At 41.0% G+C, this 25,427-nt stretch overlaps 1 protein-coding gene across 1 annotated transcript; it reads right to left on the bottom strand.

Annotated features, from left to right (window-relative positions):
- Window positions 1–1,547: 1,547 nt before the first annotated feature.
- On the bottom strand, window positions 1,548–20,313 carry LOC147888990 (protein PIN-LIKES 5-like). The gene is made up of 10 exons (XM_087392397.1): window positions 20,082–20,313; window positions 19,694–19,773; window positions 13,205–13,329; window positions 12,541–12,662; window positions 12,133–12,324; window positions 11,713–11,835; window positions 2,674–2,774; window positions 2,429–2,481; window positions 1,957–2,142; window positions 1,548–1,672 (listed from the first exon to the last, which is right to left on the bottom strand). Exons 1-10 carry the CDS (start codon window positions 20,214–20,216, stop codon window positions 1,548–1,550), a joined length of 1,242 nt encoding a protein of 413 aa, XP_087248523.1. The 5' UTR covers window positions 20,217–20,313.
- Between the last annotated feature and the right edge of the window lie 5,114 nt (window positions 20,314–25,427).

The raw sequence follows: 25,427 nt of genomic DNA, 5'->3' as shown, positions 1-25,427 counted from the left end.
AATCATCTAAGAAGAAAGCAACGGCGGTCTAGTTCTCCATTCAGAAAGATTTGACCAAGAATCGAGACGGAAGGATAGACAAGTCCTGATTGGCGGCTACAATCAATCATTAAAATTTGACATTATGGGTCAAATCAACAAGAATAGATAGTATAGCAAGCGTTTTCTTTTGCAAATAGAGAAGATATGGAGATTTTCGAAGCTGAAAACATGTTTGGAACCTATAATAGAGCATGCAAAAGCACTCAAAAAAATAGAATGTTCGATGGAGATTAAAATACAACAATGTAGATATTCAATAACCAGCTTACAAAATCTAAAATAATACTTTAAATCTTTAAGTCAATGTATCCCTCTATATTCTGTATCTTCTTAAATGCTTTTCTTTTTTCCTTTTGTTCAATAAAATGATGGTTAGTATCCAACTCAAAGGAAAACCCCAACTCTCTATAAAATAACTTTAAAACCGTGGCAAACAAAATTAGAGGCCTAGTTATAAAGAAAATACAAGTTGATTTAACAAAAGTTAAACTTTTAATGGCTGCTCAGTCCGTAAAAATAATACCAAAAATAGGGAAAAATTAGCCCTAAAGCACCTGATTCGGGAACAAAAAGCATGTTTTCATATGATAGCTTGACCCTGTCTTTAGATTGCTCGTCTTACCTATTTTACAAGTATCCTACTTCACTTATTTTACAGGTATCCTACTTCTACATCTTATATTAGTAAATTTCTTTTACAAGTATTCTATTTTACACCTTAGTTTAGCTTGCTCTCATTTTACCTATTTTACAAGTAAATTTCTTTTACAAGTATTATATTTTACACCTGAGTTTAGATTGCTCTCTTTTTACCTTTTTAAAGTATCCTACTGCTACATCTTAATTTAGTTAAGCTCTTTTACAACTCCCATCTGATGTATCTTCTTCATGGTGAGAAAAAATGATAGTTATTTATTGATTTTAAAAGATATATCCTATCTACTTCATGTTCAGTGCTCCTCTGTATTGTTGGGTTGTGACCAGATGGGTTGCCATATATGATCTGATTGTCTGAATAGAGAAATTCTATCCTCCAAAAGAGAGAAGTTGCTGAATGCATGACAGAGAATTCCTATACAATATGGTGTTTATGGCGAGACCTTAATGATTTGTGTTCATTAAAAGGGTTAAATCTTTTTGAAGCTTCTTGTTTGTTGCTTGAATTTAACAACCAGATGTCCAAAACAAACACGTTTCAGTGAATTGGTCATTCGAAGTAACTTGAAGGAAAACCTTCCTTAGAATCCTTAGAATCCAAAAGACCCAGGTATTGCCTTTCAATGAGAAATGATGCCAAACCCCGACTTCACCCAGCCATGAGGGGATATGCTACATGTCCTGTTCTAAGCACTCAAACTGATTACTATGCTGCATAGGAAATCCTATTCTTGAATGTTTAACATCAGCTTTTGCAGAAGCAGCTTTTGGCCTTCATGAATGGTCCTATTTGTTTGTAGCCACTGATACACATTACTTGTCAATCAAAATGATCCCGTGACATTGAATTAGAAAGGAAAATACATAAAGACCATTGTCCAGGAAGTGATTGTCATGACTGAGGCTGCATAGCACCAGAATAAGATTACAGATGCCTCCTTCTCAACAGCACCGAAAAGCTGTGTTATGGTACCTGCAGAATTTTAACGAACTTACAGAGCTCATAAAATTGGACCATGGATTTCATGGACATGACAGCAAAGACAATGACAAGGTCAGAATTATCACCAGGAAGGACAAACCACGACCATTACAGCAAATCCACAAACACTTTCAGCAACAGCCCTTCTCTGATACCCCAGAGCCGTGCCCCCCCACTTTCAAGGGAAAAAACTAACTGAAACTAAAAAGAAAATAATATAGTGTGTACTTGTGTTCTTAGGTAAGAAATGAGGCCATGTTTCAATATGTACAGACCAATGGTGATGGCAGTCGGCATTGTATATGGCATCAACAGGACCAGGTGTAGTAGGGGATCTGCCTGTAGCAGGCCCAAACTGGCAGCTCCCCTTATAACACAGATGCCAAGGATAGGGACAATCACAAGCTTTGTTCCAACAATCCCTGCAATTACACCTACTTTCACGTTTGCTGATCCCAGACCTGCAGACTTTAATCATATTCCACTCATCCGTGAATATCATATAATTGACTTCCACAAGGACTTAATGAAGTTGACTAGGGGAAGGACAGGATTAACAAGGATTGTTTTTTGAATGTTACCAGAATGTTGAAACTTGCAAGTCAGCGTTAATCATGCCATGAGATCAATTTATGGCAAGTTTAGCTTTCTACAAAGGAAACATTTGCATTACGCACTCTATATCCCTTATTTTAATCAAATGTGCTGTTGCTAAACTGCTAGAACATAGTGAGATTTCTCCTTCACCTTGGAAGATATTTCCACCAAGTAGTAGGATCATTGAGGGTGTCATCGCATTCCTGGACCAAAATAGGTGCATAATATTATACCAGTGAATGGTCAAAAGGATTCAAATAATTTTATAGTTTATCAGACTGTACAATGACTCAAACAAAATTAATGCAACCTTAAGCAATTTTTAAAAAGAGTAGATTTTAGCCGGAGGTTGGCTCGACAATGGCCTCCATTAACGCCCCAAAAAGGGAGTTTACCCTAAAGTAACGAAGGAATCTTGAAGAAATCGAAGGGGTGCTGCTTGGCCAATAAGAGTTCTCTTTAATGTTGGAATCCCTCCTACAAACAAAGCTATCACCTACGAAGCCGGAGAAAACAAAAACATTAAACTATGCATATACCATGGATATGGAGCCTTGTAGACTCCATTATTCAGCTTTAAAGATCAGTTTACAATTGAAAAAGGGTTAAAACTTTTATTTTCTCAAAAAACAACAGAATCCTTTGTTGAGAAGCCAGCATGACACAATTCCAAACTAAGCTTTTAAAAAATTCAGAGTCAAAACTGCTTTTTAACATTGATTACGTGGCGATGAATGTCTTGTAAAACGGTCCTACATGGCTTGTCAACTGATTTGTAATGGTGCCCTTGTACATAAATAGAGTAGAGCAGCACCATGTGGATAGCTTCAACCAAACTTCTAATACAAAGGTTATGACTAACATATAGAAGAGACAGCTGCCTCCTTGTCACCTTCCCAGCATTAGGGGCTCCGTGTTCATCTCCAACAGGAGGTGGCAGTGAGCAAGCCAATATTTCAGCATCATCCGTTCCTGCTTCTTGCCCGTCCTTCATTATGGTTTTTTCTGCTTTGTACTTGGACAACATAATCAAACACATCGATTTTCCACACATTTGAAAACATCTGGTGAAAACATGTTTCAAAGAGGCAATTCTTGCACTCACTGAGTTTTTATTCATTGGAGGCAAATATAATGGCAATAAATACAATTTCATTTTTCAAGTTATGACTTTCAAGGTTCTTCTCTGTTTCATGCTTCTATACATGTTTTATATTGTTCCCACTAGCTCATCTTCCTTCCATCTCCTTCCAAACGACATTGGTACTGCACAGGCCTCTAGCTGTTGTATGGTACTTGCTGCCTAAAGAGCTTTCCATCTGTGTTCATGAGGCAGCTATCATTTCCTGGAAGCCACCTTCGTGACTGCCCATGTTTCTTTTGTCTGGTGCAAGTGCAGAGGTCACATGCAGGTCATTTCTTTTCAGACCCTTTGATAGTGTTTGAAATTGGAATACGATCTCCTCTTGAAGCCTCCCCTAATTACTGTTCGATGGAATTCAGAAAACCCTAGCAGTAAGGCAATGGAAACCTTCGCTCAGCATGTGCTCTTACAAGCTAAGCTGAAGTCCTGGGTGAACCGTTGTTAGGATTTTTCACAGGTGCTCTTACTGGTTAATCATAGTTCTAGCTAGACTTCATGTTGACATATAATTCTTTCTCTACACAAGCTCTAGGACCTATCTATGATGATTTTGAAGCTAGCTGGGGATCCTTGGGAACATCACAGTGTTGTCAAGAAACATCCATATGAAATTCTTGAAAACATGTAGTATCATCATGTTAAATGCGGCTGGCACTCCGATGAATCCAAAGGGCATCATCAAAAGCTCATACTAGGCCTTCTCTCTGCAAAAATCTGATATGATGGTATCCACTCTTCAAATCTGTGCTCCATCGAGCTCCTCCAAGATATAGTTGACTTGCAGCATGGGCAAATCTTCACTGTCAACTTATTGAGTTCCACATACATCCAAAGACGACCTTGGTGAAGAGAATCAGAGTTGTATATGGAAAATTATTGGGTCTAATGAAACCTGCTTTGAGCAACTCCTCTGACTGAATTGAAGTTCCTGATAAGTTGATAAATGCTTGTTGGGAGCAAAACTTTGGGAAGAAGCTCGATCCTATGGTCCTTTTTGTGAACTGAAAGCCTAGAACAACTCTAGCTATTCCTGCAACAATGCCTCTATGGTGGGTTCTCACCCACCTCTACATAACTCCCGTATCAGCGAGATGGATAAAATCTATGGTTTGGGAACTGTAGCTGCGAACCACATGATAATCTGGGGGGCAATCTCTATCCCTTTTTAAGGTTATCAAGATGGATGTGAAACCGGTGCCACGTCTACCTCCCAAGATGAAGTGCACTGCCTAAGTGGGTCAATATGGCATCTCAAGTGATTGCCACTTTAATACTATGGTGGGCAAGAATCAAGCACGAATGTCCTTGACGAAGCCCACCCAATCATATCTGCCTACCTTGGGATCTGCATTCTAAAGATTTATGCGTGCCTTATGATTGTTTCACCTATTAGTGAATGGAAGCAAGGATGCAATTCTTACTGTCCCTTATGGGGACAACCAGAAAATAGCTCACAAACTGATTAAATAAAAAAATCAGAACTAACGGGTCACTCTTCTGCAAGAGAGCGACACTTGCTGCTGCAACTGGCCTCCCACCGCATACCAAAGTGCTGATCTGTATACAACTGTAAGTCTGTAGGTGAACACTGAAATGAGCGGATGGAATTGAGAGGGGCAGATTGCTTGTCCTCTCCTGCTCCCTATGCTGAGTGCAAAAGAGGCTGCTTGCAGAGGCTCTCTTGAAGAGCTACTTGGAGTGACACTGAAGAATAGAATGAGAGGAATGGGCTCCTTATATGGCTGCTGCCCCTAATCAACCCGACTTTCAGGCCCATCCCACCCCTGCTCAGGCCAACTGACCCAACTGTTGGAGATGCTGCTACTGTGTCCCAACCTGCTGACATCAGCCATGCTTATGTGTCTGCTGGCACTGGTGTAGCTAATGACACAGACTGCCTACATGCCTATTGATGCAGTCTGTCCACATGGTTGTATGGCTGATCCTGGCTGCTCTGATGTGGCAGCCCGTGGCTGCTGTCTGTGTGTCTACTGCCCTGTAGGCAGTAAGTCCATGAGCTGAAGCATGCCCATCGTAGTTGCCGGATGTTTGGAAGCCAGATGTTTGCAAATGCATTTGGAAACGTTTGCAAACATTTACCATTTTATCCAAAAGTTTGGAATTCGAATCTTTTATTGCCTGCCTTTCTATACATGTATATGTTATGGAAACCATGCTGTTGAGCATGCCCAGATGTTTGGAAACCAAAGTTTTGCAAACACATTTGAAATGTTCACAAACATTTACCATTTTATGAACAAGTTTGGGATCTTGAAACTTTTTTGCCTTCCATTTTACACATGCACATGTTATGGAAACCACGAAACAGCGTACATACAGTAACATACTATACTGTGAATATAAGAAAATGCATGAGCTTAATAGAAATATCTGTTTTAGCTGTCAGCTATTAAAAAGAACTCGAATCAGCAATTACATTTGAAGAATCAAGATTCATGACTCTATTCTATATACCTAGATGAATCCAAGAACATTCCCAAACTCATCCTCTAAAAACACAACATAGTGTAGTTTCAATCTCACGATAGTCACTCATAAGATTGAAAATTATAAACTCCATCACGCATAGCAGGGACTAGCTACTATGACATCCCCACTGACATCAGCGCCCAACAGTGGGTGTAGGCATAGTATAAAAATATGCTCTCACACATACAAATCCACACACCCACATGTAACTTGTCTGCCATGAACAGGTTTAATTTCTTCAAACCACTCTTTCCTGTGAGTCATGTGTTTCGATGCACCACTATCTAGATATCAAGTGTCTATGGCAGAAAATGAAGAATCACCAAATGAAGCATGAGAAGCATCATGAGCAACTCAATCCCCCCTGGCACCAAAGCTGTCCTGAAATGTGGTAAATACATAATCCTTTCCCTCTTGTGCAAAATTTGCATGAGATGGTGAAGCATTGGCATTCTCAGCTGGTGCAACATAATTACTGCTTGTGCATTGCCTCTTTTTCTCATTGGCAATCCTTTTTTGGCAATAATTGCATTTGTCTTTCTTCACCTTTGCACTTTTATTTGCATTCCCTGCATTTGTGTTTGCATTCCCCTCCTTCCTGGGCTGATAAGCATGGCTGGTCTTTTTTTGAAATTTACCCTTTCCATGGGTGGCAAGTGCTTGCTCACTTTGACTAGAGGAACGGGCTGAATTGGAAGTCCTTGGTTCTTCTTGTAAAAACAAGCCAACTAACTCCTCAAAACTGAGTGGAGCAGCCCTACGCATAATGGCCAAGGAAGTAACAAACGTATCATATGAGGGAGCCAAACTATTGAGGGTGATAGAGACCAATTTCTTGTCTTCTATATCCTCATCAATAGCTACGAGCTCATCCCGAATGTTAGTAATCTTAGCAATATGAGCTGAAATAGTCTAACCTTCCTGCATGGACAGGTCATTGAGCTTATTATTTAAAGCAATGCTTCTTGCTTCATTCTTCACATTCCACATACTTCTCAATCTATCCCAACTTGCCTTTGAAGTCTTACAAGACTTGATAGTGGACTTAATGTGTGTCTTCACAGACAATGTAATCAAAGACAAAGCTTGGGCATCCTTGCAATCAAACCTCTTCTGATGTTCTGTGGGAGCAGTAGTAGAAGCCTGAGTGGTAGTGCCAAAAGTGGAAGATGCACTCATGCTAGATCCAACAAGTCTAGCCTCATCACCATTCACGATGTCCCATAAGCCCTTTCCAACCAGGATATTCTTGAGTGTAAATAACCACAAAGCATAGTTGGGTCCATCCAACTTATCTGCCTCAGCCATGGTACCAAAATTCTCATTGAGAGACATGATTGCAAGCTCAAGAATAAATGCAAATGTACCTGCAAAGGAAAGACAGCAAATGGAAAACTGAAAGACCATTGATTGCTATGCAATCACTGCAATGGCATTCACTGACAGTGGCTGCTCTGAAATAGCAGTAACTTTGCCCCAAAAATTCTGCTCAAACCTCTATCCCACAAAATGCAAGCAAGTTCTGCCCCAAAAAATTGTTCTCAACCACAGCCAAACACCGACTCAAATGCAATGTTTTTCTACCCCAAAAAATCAGCTTGAATCTCAGCCAAACAATGGCTCATAATGCGATAGCAAACTCTTGCTCAATAGGCATTCAAAAGTGCATCAACTTACAGCCAATACTTGGCTTCAAAAATGCACAACACCTGAGCAATGATTTGCACTCTATGTGCAGCCCAAAACTGTCCCAAATGCACAGACACTTGTGCAATGCAATCTGCAAGACACCTGCGCAATGGTATCTCCAAGAACCAACTAGAAGAGGCTGAAAATGAGCTCAAACAAAGATCAAGAGCTGAAGCTGAAGAAAGAGTTGAGCCAGGAAGCTGAATCCGGAGCTAGGAATGCAAATGGCGATCTAGAGAGGCAAAATGGCAAGCTGGAGAGGCAAAGGGCAGCAATGTCGAGGTGCACGGCTAGCAAGAGCTGGTCCCGGGCTGCAAAATCCAAGTGTACAGCTGTACGGATGGCGAGGCAGCTGTCCAAGACTGTGGGCAGGAGAAATGTATGGAAATCAGTCCGTACTATTAAACGGACTATAAGTCAAGCAGTCCGTACTATTGTGCGGGTTGTACGTACTGTATGGCGGCGCTACGAAAAAAACAGGCTGTACAGGCCTGTTTCGGGCAGCAGAAGCTTGACATGATAGCAAGGCAAGCGAGAGCTGGTCCGGGAGCTATACGGCCACCAGGGAGCAAGTAGGCATGCTGAATCGACTAGCTCTGATACCACGCGTAGGAACAAGAATGGAGATGGATTGTGAATACAAGAGAACAAGAAGTGAACACAAGTGAACTCCAACTGAAATGTTCAACCAAATGAAGTACATGTACTTGGTATATATAGTCCAAGTACTAGAACACACTAAAACTCCAAAATAGACTAAGTCCTAGTCTATCCTACACCACCATATCATTGTATATATCTCTACATTATTCATGTGACATGACAAAATAAGTTATAAAAGATAAAAATTAACAAAATCGAAGCTTTCAAACTACAAGTCATAGTAAGTACTAAGCATAAACTAAGCACTAGCCTACTTATTCTATATTAGTGCGAGTGCCTTGTGAGCCAATGCATATGTGCACAAGCTTTGAAGTTATACAAAAAGAAGTAGGTGGAGGCTCACGCAATGATGTCAAAAGGTCACTTATGCTTTGTTATCATTGCTTTTGTGAGGGCAAACTTCACATTTAGAAAATCCAAACATTAGGTGAAGTTTGCAAACTTTCGGAATAATTCCAAACGTCTTTGATATTGTAACATTGGTTACCATAGCTCTCTCTCTGACACACAACGATGCCATAGAGAGAAAGAAATAAAGAAAGAAAGTCTATTAAAGTCTTTGGAAGACTCATGGGTCTATGAGACAGTGAAAATCCTGGTACAAACGAGCTGTGAGGGTGGAGCTACTAAACGAGCATCCACACCAATGCAAAATGCGAAAAATGCATAATGGTAGTACTAAGTACTAAGTACTAAGGACAACATAGTCATGTCAGTGGTCGACTATATATCAATCTCATCATCATCATCATCATCATCATCATCATCATTAGGACATCAGGGTGGATGAGGCAATGGAGGCATGAAATCGGCGATAGAGTGTTGTCGGCCACTCACGGGTGCGGCCCTGGGACGTCTCCTCGTCATAGCTTTGCGCCTAACAAGGGCTATAGTAACCCCTGTCCGCCGAGCTCCGTCTCTAAACAGGGAGGGGATATCCCCAAGTCTAATCTGCGCGTCAACCCTCTGTCTGAGCTGTTAGGTCACTGGCTCTAGGTCACGATCATGTCGAGGCCTCGTCTCATAGGGGTCCATGTGATGTAGCTGAAAGAACTCTGTGATAGAGCTCAGAGAGAGAGAGAAAGAAAGAAAGAAAGAAAGAAAGAAATTTTATTAAAGGTCCACGGAAGGCCATACATGGCCTATGGGACACAAAATCATCCAAAAGGAAAATACATCATCAACGATGCGCCAACTAGGTGGCCTCATCGTAATACCGCTAAGATGCCAAAAATGGCTACAAAAATCCTAGATACAAAATGAAATGAAATAGAGTACCAAAAATGCCTAGATACAAAATGTAAAATATGAAATATGAGGAACATCGTCTTCCCTAAGGGGTCTGTGATCCAAAGAAATGATGGAAGTCATGGCCATCGACCATGCCTCCTGCCATGAGTGTGAAGATCTGGGCAAGTGTCAAATGGGCTGCTGGCGGTGCCAAGTCTCCATGGAGCAATCTCCTCCGAAAATCTGCCATCATCCTCCGTTGTCTAGAAATAAAGCGACGGGTACGGCCTCTGTGTAAGATCATCCTGCGGTGCTGCCGGATCATGTCATATGTACATCCTCGGGGTGGAACTATCGGTGCTCTCTGGCAAGATGGGCTATCTCTGTGCTCATGGTCCTGCGCCTCGTCCTGCTCCTCATGAATAACCAGGTCTCTGGCAGGGATGCGACGGTGCTCTCTGAGGAATCTCTCTCTGTATCTGGTGATCTCCCTGATGAACAACGCTAAGCAATACTGATCCTCATACTCCATAATCCGAGAGAGAGGTCCAAATCCGTGCCCAAATAAACAGTGAAATCTGCCACGGATCTCATAATATAAAGGGCATCTACAAACAAAGTGCTCCTCAGTCTCCACCTCCCCCATAGTGAACTTCCAACACACTTCCAACATGTGAATATGAAGTTCCTCCGTTTTTACCCTCTAGTCCAACCACCTGCCCTATAAGCAGTGCCTTTTGGATAGTAGACCTTAGAGAGGATGAGTAGGATGGCTTTGAAAGATTACAAGTCATGATGCTCTGTCGCATGATCCGAGGGAAGCGACACCCTTTACGTGACATAATTTGGACGAGTTCACAGCAAGACCCCTCCACGCAGATGCCTCATCTAGATCATCACATACTTGGACCGCAAGTCAGGCAGTATGGCATGACTTACATGGGAATACAGAAACTACCTTGGAGAGCTCTCTCATCATCAATATGTAGCTTGCATCTAAGGGGAGAGGAGAAATGAGCAGTGTTGATACACATGGGCCACCAAATGGTTCCAATCGCAGGGCATGTCTATAGATCATCTATCCCCATACCAATATACATTGGAAGCCTGCTCCTTGTGTTTGACACAGTAGGAGGTCCATGTCATTGGGCATGCCCTATCAAAGGTTTACATTCACAGGACATGGGTATCCCCACCTTGCTGTGTGTGACCAAAATGGCCTTCTACAACAAGCATTTCCTCCACCTGAATAGGATAGCTTCATCCAAGCACCAAGACACCTACAGTTCATGTCTCAACATAGTACAGATCAACATGAGTCAACTTAGCACCTCGTCCCACATATTCACATAGAGGTAGATTGGCTGTGGAAGAGCCTCACCCCACACATTCCACATCGAGGTATGACACAAGATTGCAGCTAGACGGCATTGCAGAGCCCTAACACTTTGCACTCTTTGTGACACAGAGGAGGTACAGACAGAGAAACATGTTCAGAGGCAATGCTCCAGAAACTATGAGATCCGCTCCTCTCCACTATAGTTCAATTGGTATGTACATGATGTTTTGCATTCGCACCTAATTAATGGAGTAGGATGGATTACTTTCACATATTGTCATCGCACCCCAATATAGATGCAGTCTGGTGTACATATCCACAAACACCTCTAAATGGCCCTTTATGTAGGGACTCTCACAACTCGGTAGACACATTTTATATTGAAATGCATCAATTTTAGTTAGCACGAAGTCTGTCATCACTACCTCACAATGCAGGTTTCCCTTAAACCAATATGATATACTACTGAAGTGCCTTGAGGTTGAAGAACCAAACTGGTACATACGAGGACATGTCAAGAGAATGATTTTGATGCATATGATGCAAATCATTATCATAGAATCATCCATTGAATTCAAATAGTAGATTGAGGAGCTGCTGGTTAACAGGTACAATAAACTATTTCCCAGAAAAGGTGGGAAATTTTTTATGACCACAAGAAAAAGCAACACCTGCCACAAAGAGGGGTCAGAATCAAAGGCCGTGAGGTATCAGTCCAAAGAATATTTCAATGTTAGGAGAAGAAAAAGTTATTTGAGATGATCATGGAGTAGCTACTATGTATCAATAAAAACTTGGAAAGTTTGAGGTAAGGAATATCCACAACTCTCAGCACAACTCGATGAGGTTATCCCTAGTTCAAGGAGAAAGCTTCAGTACCACAGCTATGTTTGGTGGATTGACTATCTCATGCAATGGAAGCCTGTCGGCACACCTTTTGATTTTTCGCCAAATTGTATCATCTTCGAACATGTGAGATCTTGATTCAGATTGCAATCTACACTGCATCCATGGAAACATGGTTAACCTTTTGAGAAGTCCTGTCAAGACATTGGAAACCTTTTTCAAAGCATGCGTACACGTGCAGGTGTGCATGTGTGTTCAGTCATAAAACTAGAATATATCCATTCTTGCAAATTCAAAAGTTTTTTAAAAATCAGAGAAAAGGAGAGAGAGAGAGAGTTCTCAAGCATACGTTGGCAGCTAGGTCTTAAAATATTCCATTCGTATATGCATATCTATCATGCTGCAATATAGGAGCAAATGTTTAATAAACAAGCAGATGCCTGTCACAAATACCTTTTTGGCATCATCCAGATGCGTATCACTTGTGAATTCCATCAGCTTTATTTCCTCACCATAAACTTGACAATCATCAGAGTCCTCCTGGCTCCTTATTGCAGAACTTGTACAAGTATGCTCCTCAGACCTTTGACTTGCAACAGGTTTGAGAAAATGGTAGATGAAGGTCCAAAGTATCAAGGTAGCTATCTGTGACATGAGCTACTTAATTTTCCATGTATAAACAAGACCGATGAACTGCAGAGCCTTTTCATTTTGCTAAAGGTTTCTCTAAACAATTTGTTATGCAAATTTGACAAAGCTATCCCAGGAAATTGGCGAATCTATAAATGAAGTATGTCAGATTCTGTTTCATAGACCTTAAGGATATTACTGAATAACCTTATAGCAATTAAAAAAACCTACCCATAAGCTAAATGAAACATATGCCACCCCATTTTGAATGCAAACTTTTATTTCTCCAAATGGACTATTAGGCTCCATGCAGGCTGCAGGAATAAGTACTAACGGTAGATTTCCAACATTCCCTGGATAAGGTCAAAGGAATTTTTTCTTAAATTAAGCGTGAAGTTCTAAAATCAAATAATAATATTGAAAAGATCGACTTTTCTAGAGATCATCTACTTGACATAGTAACCTGAAGAGCTCATTGATGAAATTCAAGACACACATTATTCATAGATTAAGAATGAGACAGCAGACATCATAGAAATATTTCACAATACTTATAATGACGTCTACATTTTTCCATAGGAGAAAAAGCATGTGAATTACATTGTTTGCAAGATCGTTTTTCAGGGCAGAATAGGAAAGGGCTAGCTCATAAAGGGGGGGGGGAGAGAGAGAGAGAGAGCACATTAGTTTGATTTCTTTACCTTCCATAACAAAAGGTAAAACTATGTATTTATGAACTGCATTTGTGAAATATTCACAGGTGCAGCTTCCTCTTGGAAACCATTTGATGTAAAGTCTTTGGGTACTAAATACAGTAGGGAAACGATAGACCTACACAAAATAATCCCTATGTCTGTCTGAGACTGCAAAAGAAAAGCAAATATAAAATTCATGCCTGCCGAACAGCAAGCTATAGTGAGACGCTTTAGTTGTGGTTCTGGCTTGAAAATCTTTACAACAATCAGACCAAGGCTCCCTCCAATTACAAAGGCAATTATCACATTGACTGGCAAATACCACCTGAACAATATCAATCACCCAGTTATCATATTAAATATCAAAGCAAACAATTTTTAGTCATTCACCAAAACCATCAAGACGTGATTCTCAGCAGCAACATCTTTTAATTCAAAATAACATGAAACACAGAAGACGCTTAAGCATACAAAAAAGTGCAAGTTCTCTTGTGAAATCATAGGTCATGCAGCAATCTTTAACATATATTGCAAATTAATCTTATAGCTTAACTTGAGGAAATACAAAATAAATAATCAGATTTTAACACAAAATACAAGAGTTCTATCTTTTACCACAAAGATAAGAGCAATCAGCTACCTGGTTAAAGAAATTAAAAAGCGTTGAATGAAAATGATTTCATATACAAAGCTTCCTAGACTATTTGCCCTAGATAAAAAGAAACCTACAGATCAAAATGATACAAAAGAGGGGAAGATTTGATACTCATGTAGCATAGTCAATGAGTGAATTGGAGACACATGGAAGTATGAAACAAACAAACCTTATTGTCAGATAAATCTATATGAATCTAGGAAAGTGCTCAAATTTATCACATAGAAAGCAGAACAGCTGAATAAGCAAGGCTCAGACTCAAATAGAATTCAACATGTGGGAAGGACATAGACCACTCAACTCTGATAAGGAAAAGAAATGGAGATATCAAGGACTGCCACAATCCCACACTTTAAAAACATCTCTACTCAACCTCTCTCAGCGTACCTAGCACTGCAGCCTATACAGCAAATCCCCTACGGGATGAATTGGATCATCTTTCATAAAAAGCCCCTCAATTAGGAAGCATTGGTAGGGGTAGTAGGGATTTGTGGTGGTAGAATTGAGATAGGTTCACCCGTATTGAGTAGTGTCCAATGGAAAGAGAGTGGGATAGTGGCATCTTCCTTTCACAGGATTATGACATGAGGTGGCAATATGACCTACCACCTTGCTATGCTTCTTGATAGTGCAGGACAGCCATTATTGCTCATCCCACCTACCAAAAAATAACCGGTTTGCACTGGAAAGAAGGTGGAAAAACGAGCATGAGATTCTATCTAGTCTCCCACCAAGAAGTGCACAATTACACGAACCAAAATCTGGATTCTGTAAATAGAAGAGGAAGTTCTGCCGACTAAATGGCCAATGCACGTCCAAGGAATAAATTAAGGAATCCCTCTTTCAGAATTTCTTGTTTGACTTGTCACTTTCTAAAAAATCTAAGCTCAACTTGATTGGTAAATCATTCATAATGCTACAAGCTAAATACAAATATATATTTAGGTATGTATTACGTAGGTATTTTCTAGAGTTGGATAGACATTTGTGATCATAATTACATGTTGAAGTATCAATAGGGTAATATTTCTGTACCCTTTTGTTTATTGAGTTACAAGCGAAAATCATGCATACCCACACCTAAGAGAAAACACTCCATTCACCCATCCCCTGCTTTCTTTCCTTGACCAAGTCGTCCTTTAGTTGGGTACAATGAGGCCCCAGTTGGACCCCTAGTAATCTATAAAGCCTAACCTACTAGAAGAGGCCAATTCTACTCTTTAAGGGTCACAAAACAGCTCCAAGAAGGTTCATGCCCTAGATGTGCACGAAAACATAGCCCATAGGCATATGTACCCCTCATCCTAACTAGTCATAAGCCCCCCGTCCTCATATGGAGGCCAAGGATAGGGCCTATACCTATTCTAGCACCCCTCTCACTCACTTGACTGTGGGTCAAAGCACATCTGTCTGTGTCGAGGGCTTCATCTACTCTGTAGGAAGGGCCTTTGTGAACACATCAGAGGCAATTTTGTGCAGTAGCACAGAATATCAGCTCAACTTGCTCTGTATCGCTTCTTGATGAGTGGTTTTGGAACCTCTATGCACTTCATTCAAGCATAAAACATGGGTTCTTAATGCAGTTCTAATCGTCACACTTGAATCACCATTCTGTCCCCTTAAGGAAAATCCAAGTCCTAAAAAATATACTTGATCCCATATCCCACAAGCAGCTCTGCATGCTGCTCTATACTCAGCTTCTACTAGAGATAGAGGCAACAATCAAATGCTTCTTGCTGAGTAACGAGATGGCCTCTACCCCTAGTATGAAACAATAACCTATCTGAACCATCTACCGTCTGGATCACCAGCCCAATATGAATCACACTGCCCAGTGAAAAAGACCTACTAGATTATTATTGGGCTGAAGCAGTTGCTATAGCAGTTTACATAATGAACAGGACTCCCACTGTAGCAATACATGGCATGACACCAGAGGAGATGTATACTGGTAGGAAACCAGATATTTCTCATTTGAAAATTTTTTGTTGCATTGCCTATGTTCATGTGTCAGATGAGTTGAGATCCAAGTTGGATCCAAAAGCTAAGAAGTGCATCTTTATTCGTTATTCTCTGCAGCAGAAAGGGTATAGATGCTATAACCCTTCTACTCGTAAGTTTACAGTGAGCAGAGATGTTTTTTATGAGATGAGCAACTGGTATAAACCAGTAAATGTGATTGATGATGTAGATGCACAAAATGGCTGCACAGAATTCACAGCAGCAATCACAAAATATTAGTGGACCTGCAATGTCCTCTAACAATGATTCACATACTTTGCCACGGACAGGCAGATTGAGATCAGAAGAATCTCCTCAAAGCAATGCAGATAGTGGTATGCAGGTATCACGAAAAGGAAAAGAGAAGGTAGATCAGCCCATGTTTGATGTGAACGCAGGTCACTCTTATGTGGATGGTGAATCCAGTGACTCAGAACATAGCATTAATGATGAGTTGGGTATTCCTTCTGTTGTTACACCTAGAGTAAGGAACACCAGGGATGTTTTGAGAGCACCTGGAAGTGAGCCTATTTTGCGCAGGTCTACCAGAGCTAGGTATCTTGTGGATAGGCTGAAATATGATGGATTTACAGCCATTCACTATGCCTATATGGTCAAAGTGATACAGGAACCAGAACCCACTTCTTTTGAGCAAGCCGTGGGAAAAGAAAAATAGGAGAAAGCCATGGATGAAGAAATGGATGCCTTGGAAGCAAATGCTATATGGGAATTGGTGCCTTTGCCTAAAGACAAGAATGCAATTGGCTGTAAGTGGGTTTATAAGGTGAAGCATAATGCAAATGGTTTTGTGAACAGATACAAGGCAAGATTAGTTGTCAAGGGGTGTGCACAGACATATGGCATTGATTATGAAGAAACATTCGGTCCATTTGCAAGGATGGCAACCGTAAGAGCAATCATTGCTATAGCTGCATCAAAGGGATGGTCTTTACATCAGATGGATGTAAAGAATGCCTTCTTGCATGGTGATTTGCAAGAAGAGGTCTTTATGGAGCAGCCACCAGGTTATGTTCATGTTGTTCATTCTGAGTTTGTTTGCAAGTTGAAGAAAGCCTTGTATGGCTTGAAGCAAGCACCTAGAGCATGGTCTGACAAGATAGGACAATATCTTGTCACTATTAGCTTTCAGATTTCCAAGGCAGATTTCTCACTTTATGTGAGAAAAACAGAGAAAGGTATTATGCTACTTGTCATTTATGTTGATGATTTGATCATCACAAGTGATAGTGATGAAGATATCCTTCATGTGAAAATGCTATTAAAGCATAAGTTTGAGATGAAGGATTTGGGAGAGCTGCGTTATTTCTTGGGCATTGAGGTGATTAGATCACCAAGTGGGATACGGCTCTTGCAAAGGTAGTATGGATTGGATATGTTGTCCAAATATGGGATGACAGGCTGTAAGCCTATTTCAGTTCCTTTGGAGCAGAATGTGAAGCTGAGCGCAGATGCAAGTGAGCTTCTGGAAGACCCTACTATGTACAGACGCATGGTAGGAAGTTTAATTTATATGACTATTACCAGGCCAGATTTGAGCTATGCTGTTGGATTGGTAAGTCAGTTTATGCAGGCTCCAAGGAAACCGCATTTGGATGCGACTAGACGCATACTCAGGTATGTGAAGTCCACATTGCAGTATGGACTATTTTATGAGACTGGGGTTCAGATACAGTTGCATGGATACATTGATGCTGATTGGGCTGGTAGTATTTCTGATAGACGATCTACCAGTGGATATTTGTTCTCTTTTGGGAGTGCTACAGTCACTTGGAGCAGCAAGGAACAACCTACAATTGCCTTGTCGAGCATAGAGGCTGAGTACAAGGGTGCAGCAATGACTGCATGTGAGGTAGCTTGGCTGCATAAGCTACTTTATGATATGCATCAGTCTACAGATGGGCCAGTTGTCATTAATTGTAACAACATGAGCAGTATACACTTGGCAAATAACCCAGTCTATCATGCTAGAACAAAGCACATTGAGGTGCATTATCACTATGTGCGGGAGAAGGTTTTACTAGGTCTTATTGATCTAGTTTATGTCAGCACAAAGGATCAGGTAGCTGACATATTCACGAAGGCATTGGGCACAGAGAAGCTGCCCAAGTTAAGAGACCTGCTTGGAGTGTAGGAATTGGGATTGAGCTCGAGGGGGAGTGTTGAGATATCAAGCTCCACTCGTGATATGCCAGGGTGACCGTTGTGCATTTATGTCACCGACTTGTTAGCTGCAGATGCCGTTGGTACACCGCCCATGAATAATAGCTGGATGACAGCTATCCTTATATACTCTAGTTCGTGGCTTAGTTAGTATGCCACCTTAGTTAGCTGAGTTTGGTTTGAGACCCACATATAGGGTTCTTCTGTTTCTTTGTATTAGAGTTCTTTTGGCTTACACAACTAACAAGAGGAAAATTGTTTTCAGCCTCCACCTTTGTGTGTATTCCCCCATTGTGTATGTGAGAAAGCCGCAAGTGAGACTCCTTCCTTCTCTCCTACTATCTTTACATGCTCCAGACTCGTGCTCTGCTGAGCCTCAAAGAGTCACAACCATAGTCGGCTCAAGCTAAAGACTCCAGGCAAAGCTACAACAACTGAGGTGAATCTTCCAGTTCATCCTTCTCCATCCACTTGCATTCAATGGTCAATAATTTTACCAAATAATGATGGGAAACTCTACCTTGGACTTTTCTTTCACTATGTGCCAAGATATGTTTTGGAACCAAGATCTCATCCAATTCCTCTACCTCTACCTATTCCTCATAAGCCATATCTTCTACCACATCACCATGAAATGGATTCAAGTGACTTACATGAAAGGGGTGAATCCTCCAATGATACGGTAGCTTCAGCCTATAAGCCACATCACTGATCTTATGCAAGACTTGAAAGGGTCCATGCTCTAGTAGTAGTCATATGATAATGTGTGTGTGAGTAGTGAAGCACACTTAGTGCTATGAGGTGTCTAGACAATGACACAGATGATGACGTAGTACAAGGTTCCCTCTTGAGGAGGTACCATTGATTTAGGAGTTATCTCCTTTGAAGTAGGAGAGGTGCCTATGATTTAGGCCACCCTCTCTCATTCTATTAAAGAGAGGCTTCCCTCTCAAATCAAGGAAACACACTCTTTTGGCTCATTTGTGTTCTCACTTCCTCTTGCCATGATGCATCTTCTCTCCCACTCCTCAACAAGTGTGACATGTGAAACAATGCTGCCGAAGTACTCCTTGTGAGGTGTTGAAAATCATGACCTTGGTCTTTCCAAGTTTAACCATCAGGCCTCTCTCTCTCTCTGCAGAACACCTCTAGAGCCTCAAGATGCCGCTGTAAGCCTGCTGCAGAGGAGGACATGAGAACTATCTATAGTCCCTCTGCTCTGTCTACGATTAGAACAACATCATCGGCATGTAGCAATATAGGAATGGCCTCCTAGTGTGTGCACAAAAGAGGCCAGCTTGTCAAAGGCCAAAATAGGGAGAGGATAAGGGGCATCCATTGGAGCTGCTTACCGCTTCTGACAATCCCTGTGTCATGCGTACTCTAAATATAATTCTCTCATATGGAGCCATGGCTGGCCATATACCATATCATAAGGTATTTAAAGCTCGAAAGCCATGCAATGAGTGGGAACCCATGGATGATGGTACTAAATAGAAGGGCTTTTGTAAATCCACAAATTAACAATATACTCTCTATTTCTAGTGTCTCCCCAATGATGAGCTAGAAAGAGCTTTTTAGAAAAGAGGAGCTATGAAGGATCACTCTCCATTACACCTGAAAGCTTGACAGCTTGTCATGAACCTAATATGTTCATTGCGCATGACGTCTCTTCTTTACTCATGTTCGTGTTCATTTTACCCCTCTCAAAATCCTACCCAACTTGGCAAGATATAATCAGATGAAAGAGTTTAACGAATGCCAGCCACTTGAGCAAGTTTTGCCTGTCTCGTTTTAAAGGGCTATTTCCTTGACAGGGCATAAAAATAAGAAAATCGTTTGAGGCACTCACCAGGCTATTACTTTTGCTGGAGTGACAACTTGAGCAAGGTTGCAAAACACCAAAGCCGGTGTGAAGGCTACGAAGACAAGCTGTAAAGTACAGAACGCTTTGTCAACGTTCAGCAATACTTCTCGGGAGAGAAGAACAAGCTTCTTAACAACCACGTCCTAAAGGAGCCCCCCCAAGAAGGAAGTGAATATTTAAATGTTCTCACTCTTATTATGCGAAGTAAATAAGAGGCTAGGAACGAACGCAGGTGAAAGAGACATGCCCAAGTGTCATTAGTTTCAAAATAACCAGAGCAAGGACTCTGAGTATCCTTTAAGGACAGATAAGGAAAGACGAAAATGAAGCGTTTCCTTTCAAACCAGCCATGATTATAAGAAAATTGCCTCACCTTGTTCAGATTCTTTCGAGCATCGCTTGTAAGGACACCTATGTAAGAGGTTGCCAAAATACCCCCTATAGCGCACATAACGAGAACTTTCAAAACTGGCATGGATGCTAAAACAAATATGGACAGGAATCCCATACTGGCGGACAGTATGTTAAGGTTTCCAACTTCTTTCAGCTGTTTCTGCCACAATGTTCGTTCATTTCCTTCTCTTTCTTGCCATCTCGAAAGCTAAGTGTAGGATTGTTATGGGTTTTCCAAAAACGAATAGGCGCTACAAATGGCTGTGTTGCACCAAAATGCATGACGCTGCATGGCCACGTATGCAAACTGATTTTCGGATTTTGGGGTCTTTCGTACATTAACATTGAATTAATTCCAAATTAAGTATTAGCGCTTAAGTCTTGTCCACCCCTATCTTTTTCATAGTGTAAGGGGTTGCGCCTATGGATTTTTTATCTTTTTCAAAATGGAAGGGCATCGCACTGAATGCAAATAACTTTTCCCCAAAAAATCAGAAAAAAAAAATTTAATTTGAATGCAAATAAAATTTCCCCAAAAAATGAGGAAAAAAATCAATTTTGTGGAAAACTTGAATACCCAATACAAAAGGCATATGTAGATGAACATAACTTTTCATAAGAGGTTGACATTTTCCCTTTTTCATGCCTCTTTATTGGGTCTTTCCATGGACAAAAAGGGGTGGCTATGCTGACATTTTCAAGGCACTGCCCACCTCTCCTCCAAGTTGCCCTTCAAAGGTTTTCATACTCTTTCCCAAGGTATAAATCTTTCACGGGAGATGTAGCTCTTGTGCGAAGGATTGTGCCTCATGGGAATTGATCTTTTGAAAGATCCTTGGACAAATGAAGGATTCGCTCAAAAGTCCCTCATTCCACCTAACGTTGAATGAAGTGATAAGAGATGTCAATGCATTTGGAGCTCTTATGATATTTTCAATGCTTTACCAACTTATGACACTCTAATGGTCACAAAAATAGGTTAACTCCCTATTTTTAAGGCCCCAAATGAGGAGAGTTTGGGGGAGTGATACCTCTAGCATAGAGGGGGAGAGTGGCTATTGGTTGGCACCCATGTGCATGCGCACACACAGACACACACATATATGTAATGTGTGTGTGTGTGCACGCGCGTGTGTGTGTGAGCATATGGATGTGCATGTGCATGTGTATGTGTATGTGAATATGTATATGTATACATACATACATACAATGTCCATACATATGTGTGTGGAGGTGTGAGTGCTGGAGAGCAAGTTGCTCATTCTATGCAGCTGATTGCTCTCAATGTTTTGAGCCATATGTACCTGCTAAGCATCTCTACATTCGTTCAGAGTTTTCTCCCATCTATGTGGTTTTTTTTTTCCCCTAAAGAAAGGAACCTTCTATTATTGCTTGAAAGACTTCATACAAAACAGTAGCCCCGAAGGTGCAGAGTATGGCAAAAAACCAGAAAAGGCTAAAAGAAAAGACCGGCCTATTCCAGAGAAACCCAGCTCACTACTTAGGGGATCTCTGATACTAGGGCTAATAGCCAGTGAATCCCTCGCGGACTGAAGATGTAGAAAACTCGTGCAGGCCAAGCCTTGCAGAATCGAGCATGCCTCTCAATAGTAGCCCTATTTTTCAACTAGGTTCTCTGCTTAGCTTTTCGCTTAGCATTTGGCTATTCCACACAATTGCTCATTTGCTTTTCATTTGGTTTCTCCTTTCCTTGCTTGGCCTTTTCTGTTTGTTGGGCTTTTGATGTGTAGGTTCCTGGCTACTGGTTTGTCGTGTATGTTTTCCCCCCAGGTAGGTAGCGATCCCCCCTTTTATGTTGGACTCTCTTCTTCTAAGTTTTACATTCTATTTTTTTCTTAATGTGTTCCCCTAAAGTCTTCTCTTAAGGTTCTCCTAAATTCTTATCCTAAGCTTCTCTAGTTGGGTGTGGTGTTGGGTTATCCAATCTCACCTACGGCTTGGAGTGTCCCTTTTTTGGGGTCTCCTTTATCGTGTGCTTTTGCCTGATTCTACAGAACAATTTTTTTACAAGTGTGATGTTATGGCATCCTCTTTTGCTTCGTGTGAGCTTTCTCAAGAACTTGAACATTGACATATTGATTCTTTAAGAGAAAGCTTTGCAAACATGGATGCTAAAAGTGAGAATCATGCGATGCATGCCTAGATGTGAAATATGTTAATGATGTGCTACATGAAGATTTTCAATAAAGTGGATGCGATGGGACAAGTGTGTACTAACTTTCATGTACAAGATTGGTTTTCCATCTATTGTCTCTACTATTTGAAAGTACTCAAAGAATGTAGTTATCATATTTTTCCCAAGGAAGATGCCTTTAGTTGATGATGTTGCAAAATGGATAAAGCCTCCTTTGTAGGGAATTGTGGTTGAGGGCATGTATTTTTCTACACATGGGCTTTATTAATTGCTCCTTACTGAGGATAAACACCAGAATGGCCTACTTGAGGTATCAAAATTGATGTTTGGCATGTAATTGTTACAAGTATTATCGAGTCTCCCACCAAATATCATCTAGGTCTAATATGGCATAGTTTCCAGGTGTGGGTGGAGGTGGTTAACCTCCTTGAATACATGTGAAAAGAGATCTCCCTTTCATTGCTGCCTCTCTTGATAAGTGGCTTTTCCCTCCTCATCTGATGGGTAGTTGGAATAGATTTTGCTAAAAAATGAATGTTTGGCCCATTTCTACCATTTGTTTACAGCATTGTACCATGTACTCCATAGAAGGTTGTAGCCAGAAGTCTTTTTTGGGATTTAGTAATGCCTATATTGTTGCTTGAGGATGCTCTCATGATGGATATGCCTTTCCTCCAGGGCAAGCTTACTGATGCTCTAGATTTTTCTAGGTGCATGGAAATCCCCCATTTGGGATGGGCTTATGGTGGAATTCTTTTGTGCCTATTGGGACCAAACTCAAGGATCCAATCCTTTACATTATTAACCATTGTTGGTAGATTTATCTCCTCCTATCCTCATGGAAAGAGGCATTGGTAAAGTTGGTCCTAAAAAAGCCTGTGTGAAACCCATGTTGACTGGCACCCTATCACTTTAGTGCACGTTATCTATAAGCTTATCACAAAAATGTTGGTCAGTCAACTGTAAGGCATTCTTTATGAAAGATTACATCCGGCCTAGTTTGGTGTCATGCCACACAAGCAAATACATGACAATACTGCTAATGTGCATGTCAGCACAGAATATGCCAAGTATACAAAGCATGATGTGCTCATCATGCAGGGGGACATTGCTTGCTAAAGCTTTTGATGTTGTGGATCAGGATGCAAAAAATGGGTTTTGGTCTGAAGATGTGCAATGTTGTCTTTTCGCTATATCCAAATAGTACTATTACAATGCATGATTGGAGTTGAACTCTCTTACTCATGGATACTATGGAGATCAGTGCAGCAAGGATGCCCTCTCGGTGCTTTACTTCATTCCATTGCCACCCATACATTGTTACTATATATGGATATTACAAATGAGGGCAATTTGCATGGGTTCCAACTTCAAGACGGTAAACATTTTGTAGTTCAAACATGTGCAGATGACTCTTTCTTCTTTACATGAAACACTGAGGTGGACAACCCTCTATCATAAATGATTTGGAGTTATGTAGATTAGCTATTGGGTTACATGTTAATTTTTCAAAAATGAAGCTTCTAACTTTGATTCCCAGAGACTGGCATGAGCTATTGTGGTCGAGGCATATTCTACCACTAAGACAAATAATATGACATTTGTAATATCCTATTGGATGGTCTATATCTGCAAAGGAGGAAAGCGGTTGGGTGAAGCAATGCATACAACAAAAGCTGGCTTACTAGAAGCTCTCTACTTGGTTGTTGCATGTGCATCTGAGCATTGTACAAGCAATTGTCATGGCATACGTCTAGTTTCACTTACAAATTTTAGCGTGGGACAAGATGACCTTATATTCTTTCATTTCACAAGCTAGGGAATACCTTTGGAAAATTTGTAAAAGCTCTTCACCTCATAAAATTTAAGCTTGTTTGTTCTCTTAAAATCCATGAGGGCATTAACAATTGGAACGTACACTATCTTTGATTACTCGAAAAGCTACCATGATTCTTACTTTTGCAGCCCAAAAGAACCCATGGATAAAAATGCTGGCAAAAGTGTGCACTAAGGTTTGTATAGATGGATTTGCTCAATGGGAGAGCACTTTCTGGGATTTTATTATGGCATCTTTCAAAGGGGTCATCCATGGAATCTGTTTCTCTAGTCATCTAATTGGTGATTAGCAAGTGATCTTGCAATAAATATGTTGGTTAGGATGTCCAGCTATTATGGCCAATAGTATGGCATTGGAGATGACATTCTTTTTCATTTTTTCAAAACAATCCTTTCCCATCCCTCTGACTCACAACATTGTTTCTCTCATCCCCTCCCATTGAAGTTCACTTGGCTTCACTTCCTCCCTCCCTTCCATATTTGCTTGGCTTCGCTTTGTAAGTTTCCCTCTTCCTCTCTCCCTTTCGCACCTCTTTCTCCTTCTTTCATACCTCTATCTCTTTCTTTTCTCATATACTTTTTGTCTACTTTTGTCCTCTCTCTCTCTCTCTCTCTCTCTCTCTCTCTCTCTCTCTCTCTCTCTCTCACATCACTCCCTCCCCTCATACCCTCCCCCTCCTCCTCTATGAGCATGATGTGCGATGCACAGCCATGGCCATGCACAATAGCTAGGGAGATCAAGCTCCCTAGCTCCTTCTCCATGTGCGTGACTGTGACCGTATGGCCATGGCCACATGCATCGAGGAAGAGCTAGGGATCCATCCTCTCCCCTCCCGTCCTACTCCATGCTCACTCTCCCTCTGTCTCCCCTAATCCTTGCCCTCCTCTTGCATGTGCAAGGCTGTGGCCGCACCATGTAGGAGGAGGGGATGTTCCTTTCCAATCATCTCCTTTCATCCCCTTCCTCGAACCCTTTCGCTCATTCTTTCTCTCATCCCCCTACCTTGCGAAAAAACCTCCTACGATTTGCAGGGGGCAGGCAAAAAATTTACCATGCTTTGTATCTTAAATGAAGCAAGAAGAATAATAATAATAAATTTCTTACCTAACTCTCTAGTGGCTCCTCCTCCACGAAGCTCTTACAAAATATATCATGGCTCATCCTCCATGAAGCTCTTGCAAAATCTCTAGTGGCTCCTCCTCCGTGAAGATCTTGCAGAATCTAAGCTCCTCTCACCTCTGTCCTCTCGGGTGTTGGCTACTTATGAAAGAGCCTCTCCCTAAATATAAAGCGCCCCATCTTAAAATTAAATAATCTACCTATAATGTAAATAT

The sequence above is a fragment of the Dipteris shenzhenensis genome, chromosome 21 (assembly GCF_047967505.1).
Source record: "Dipteris shenzhenensis isolate YYH24624 ecotype China chromosome 21, Dip_SZ_1.0, whole genome shotgun sequence".
NCBI lineage: Eukaryota > Viridiplantae > Streptophyta > Polypodiopsida > Gleicheniales > Dipteridaceae > Dipteris > Dipteris shenzhenensis.
This window is presented reverse-complemented; position numbering and strand designations above follow the sequence as displayed.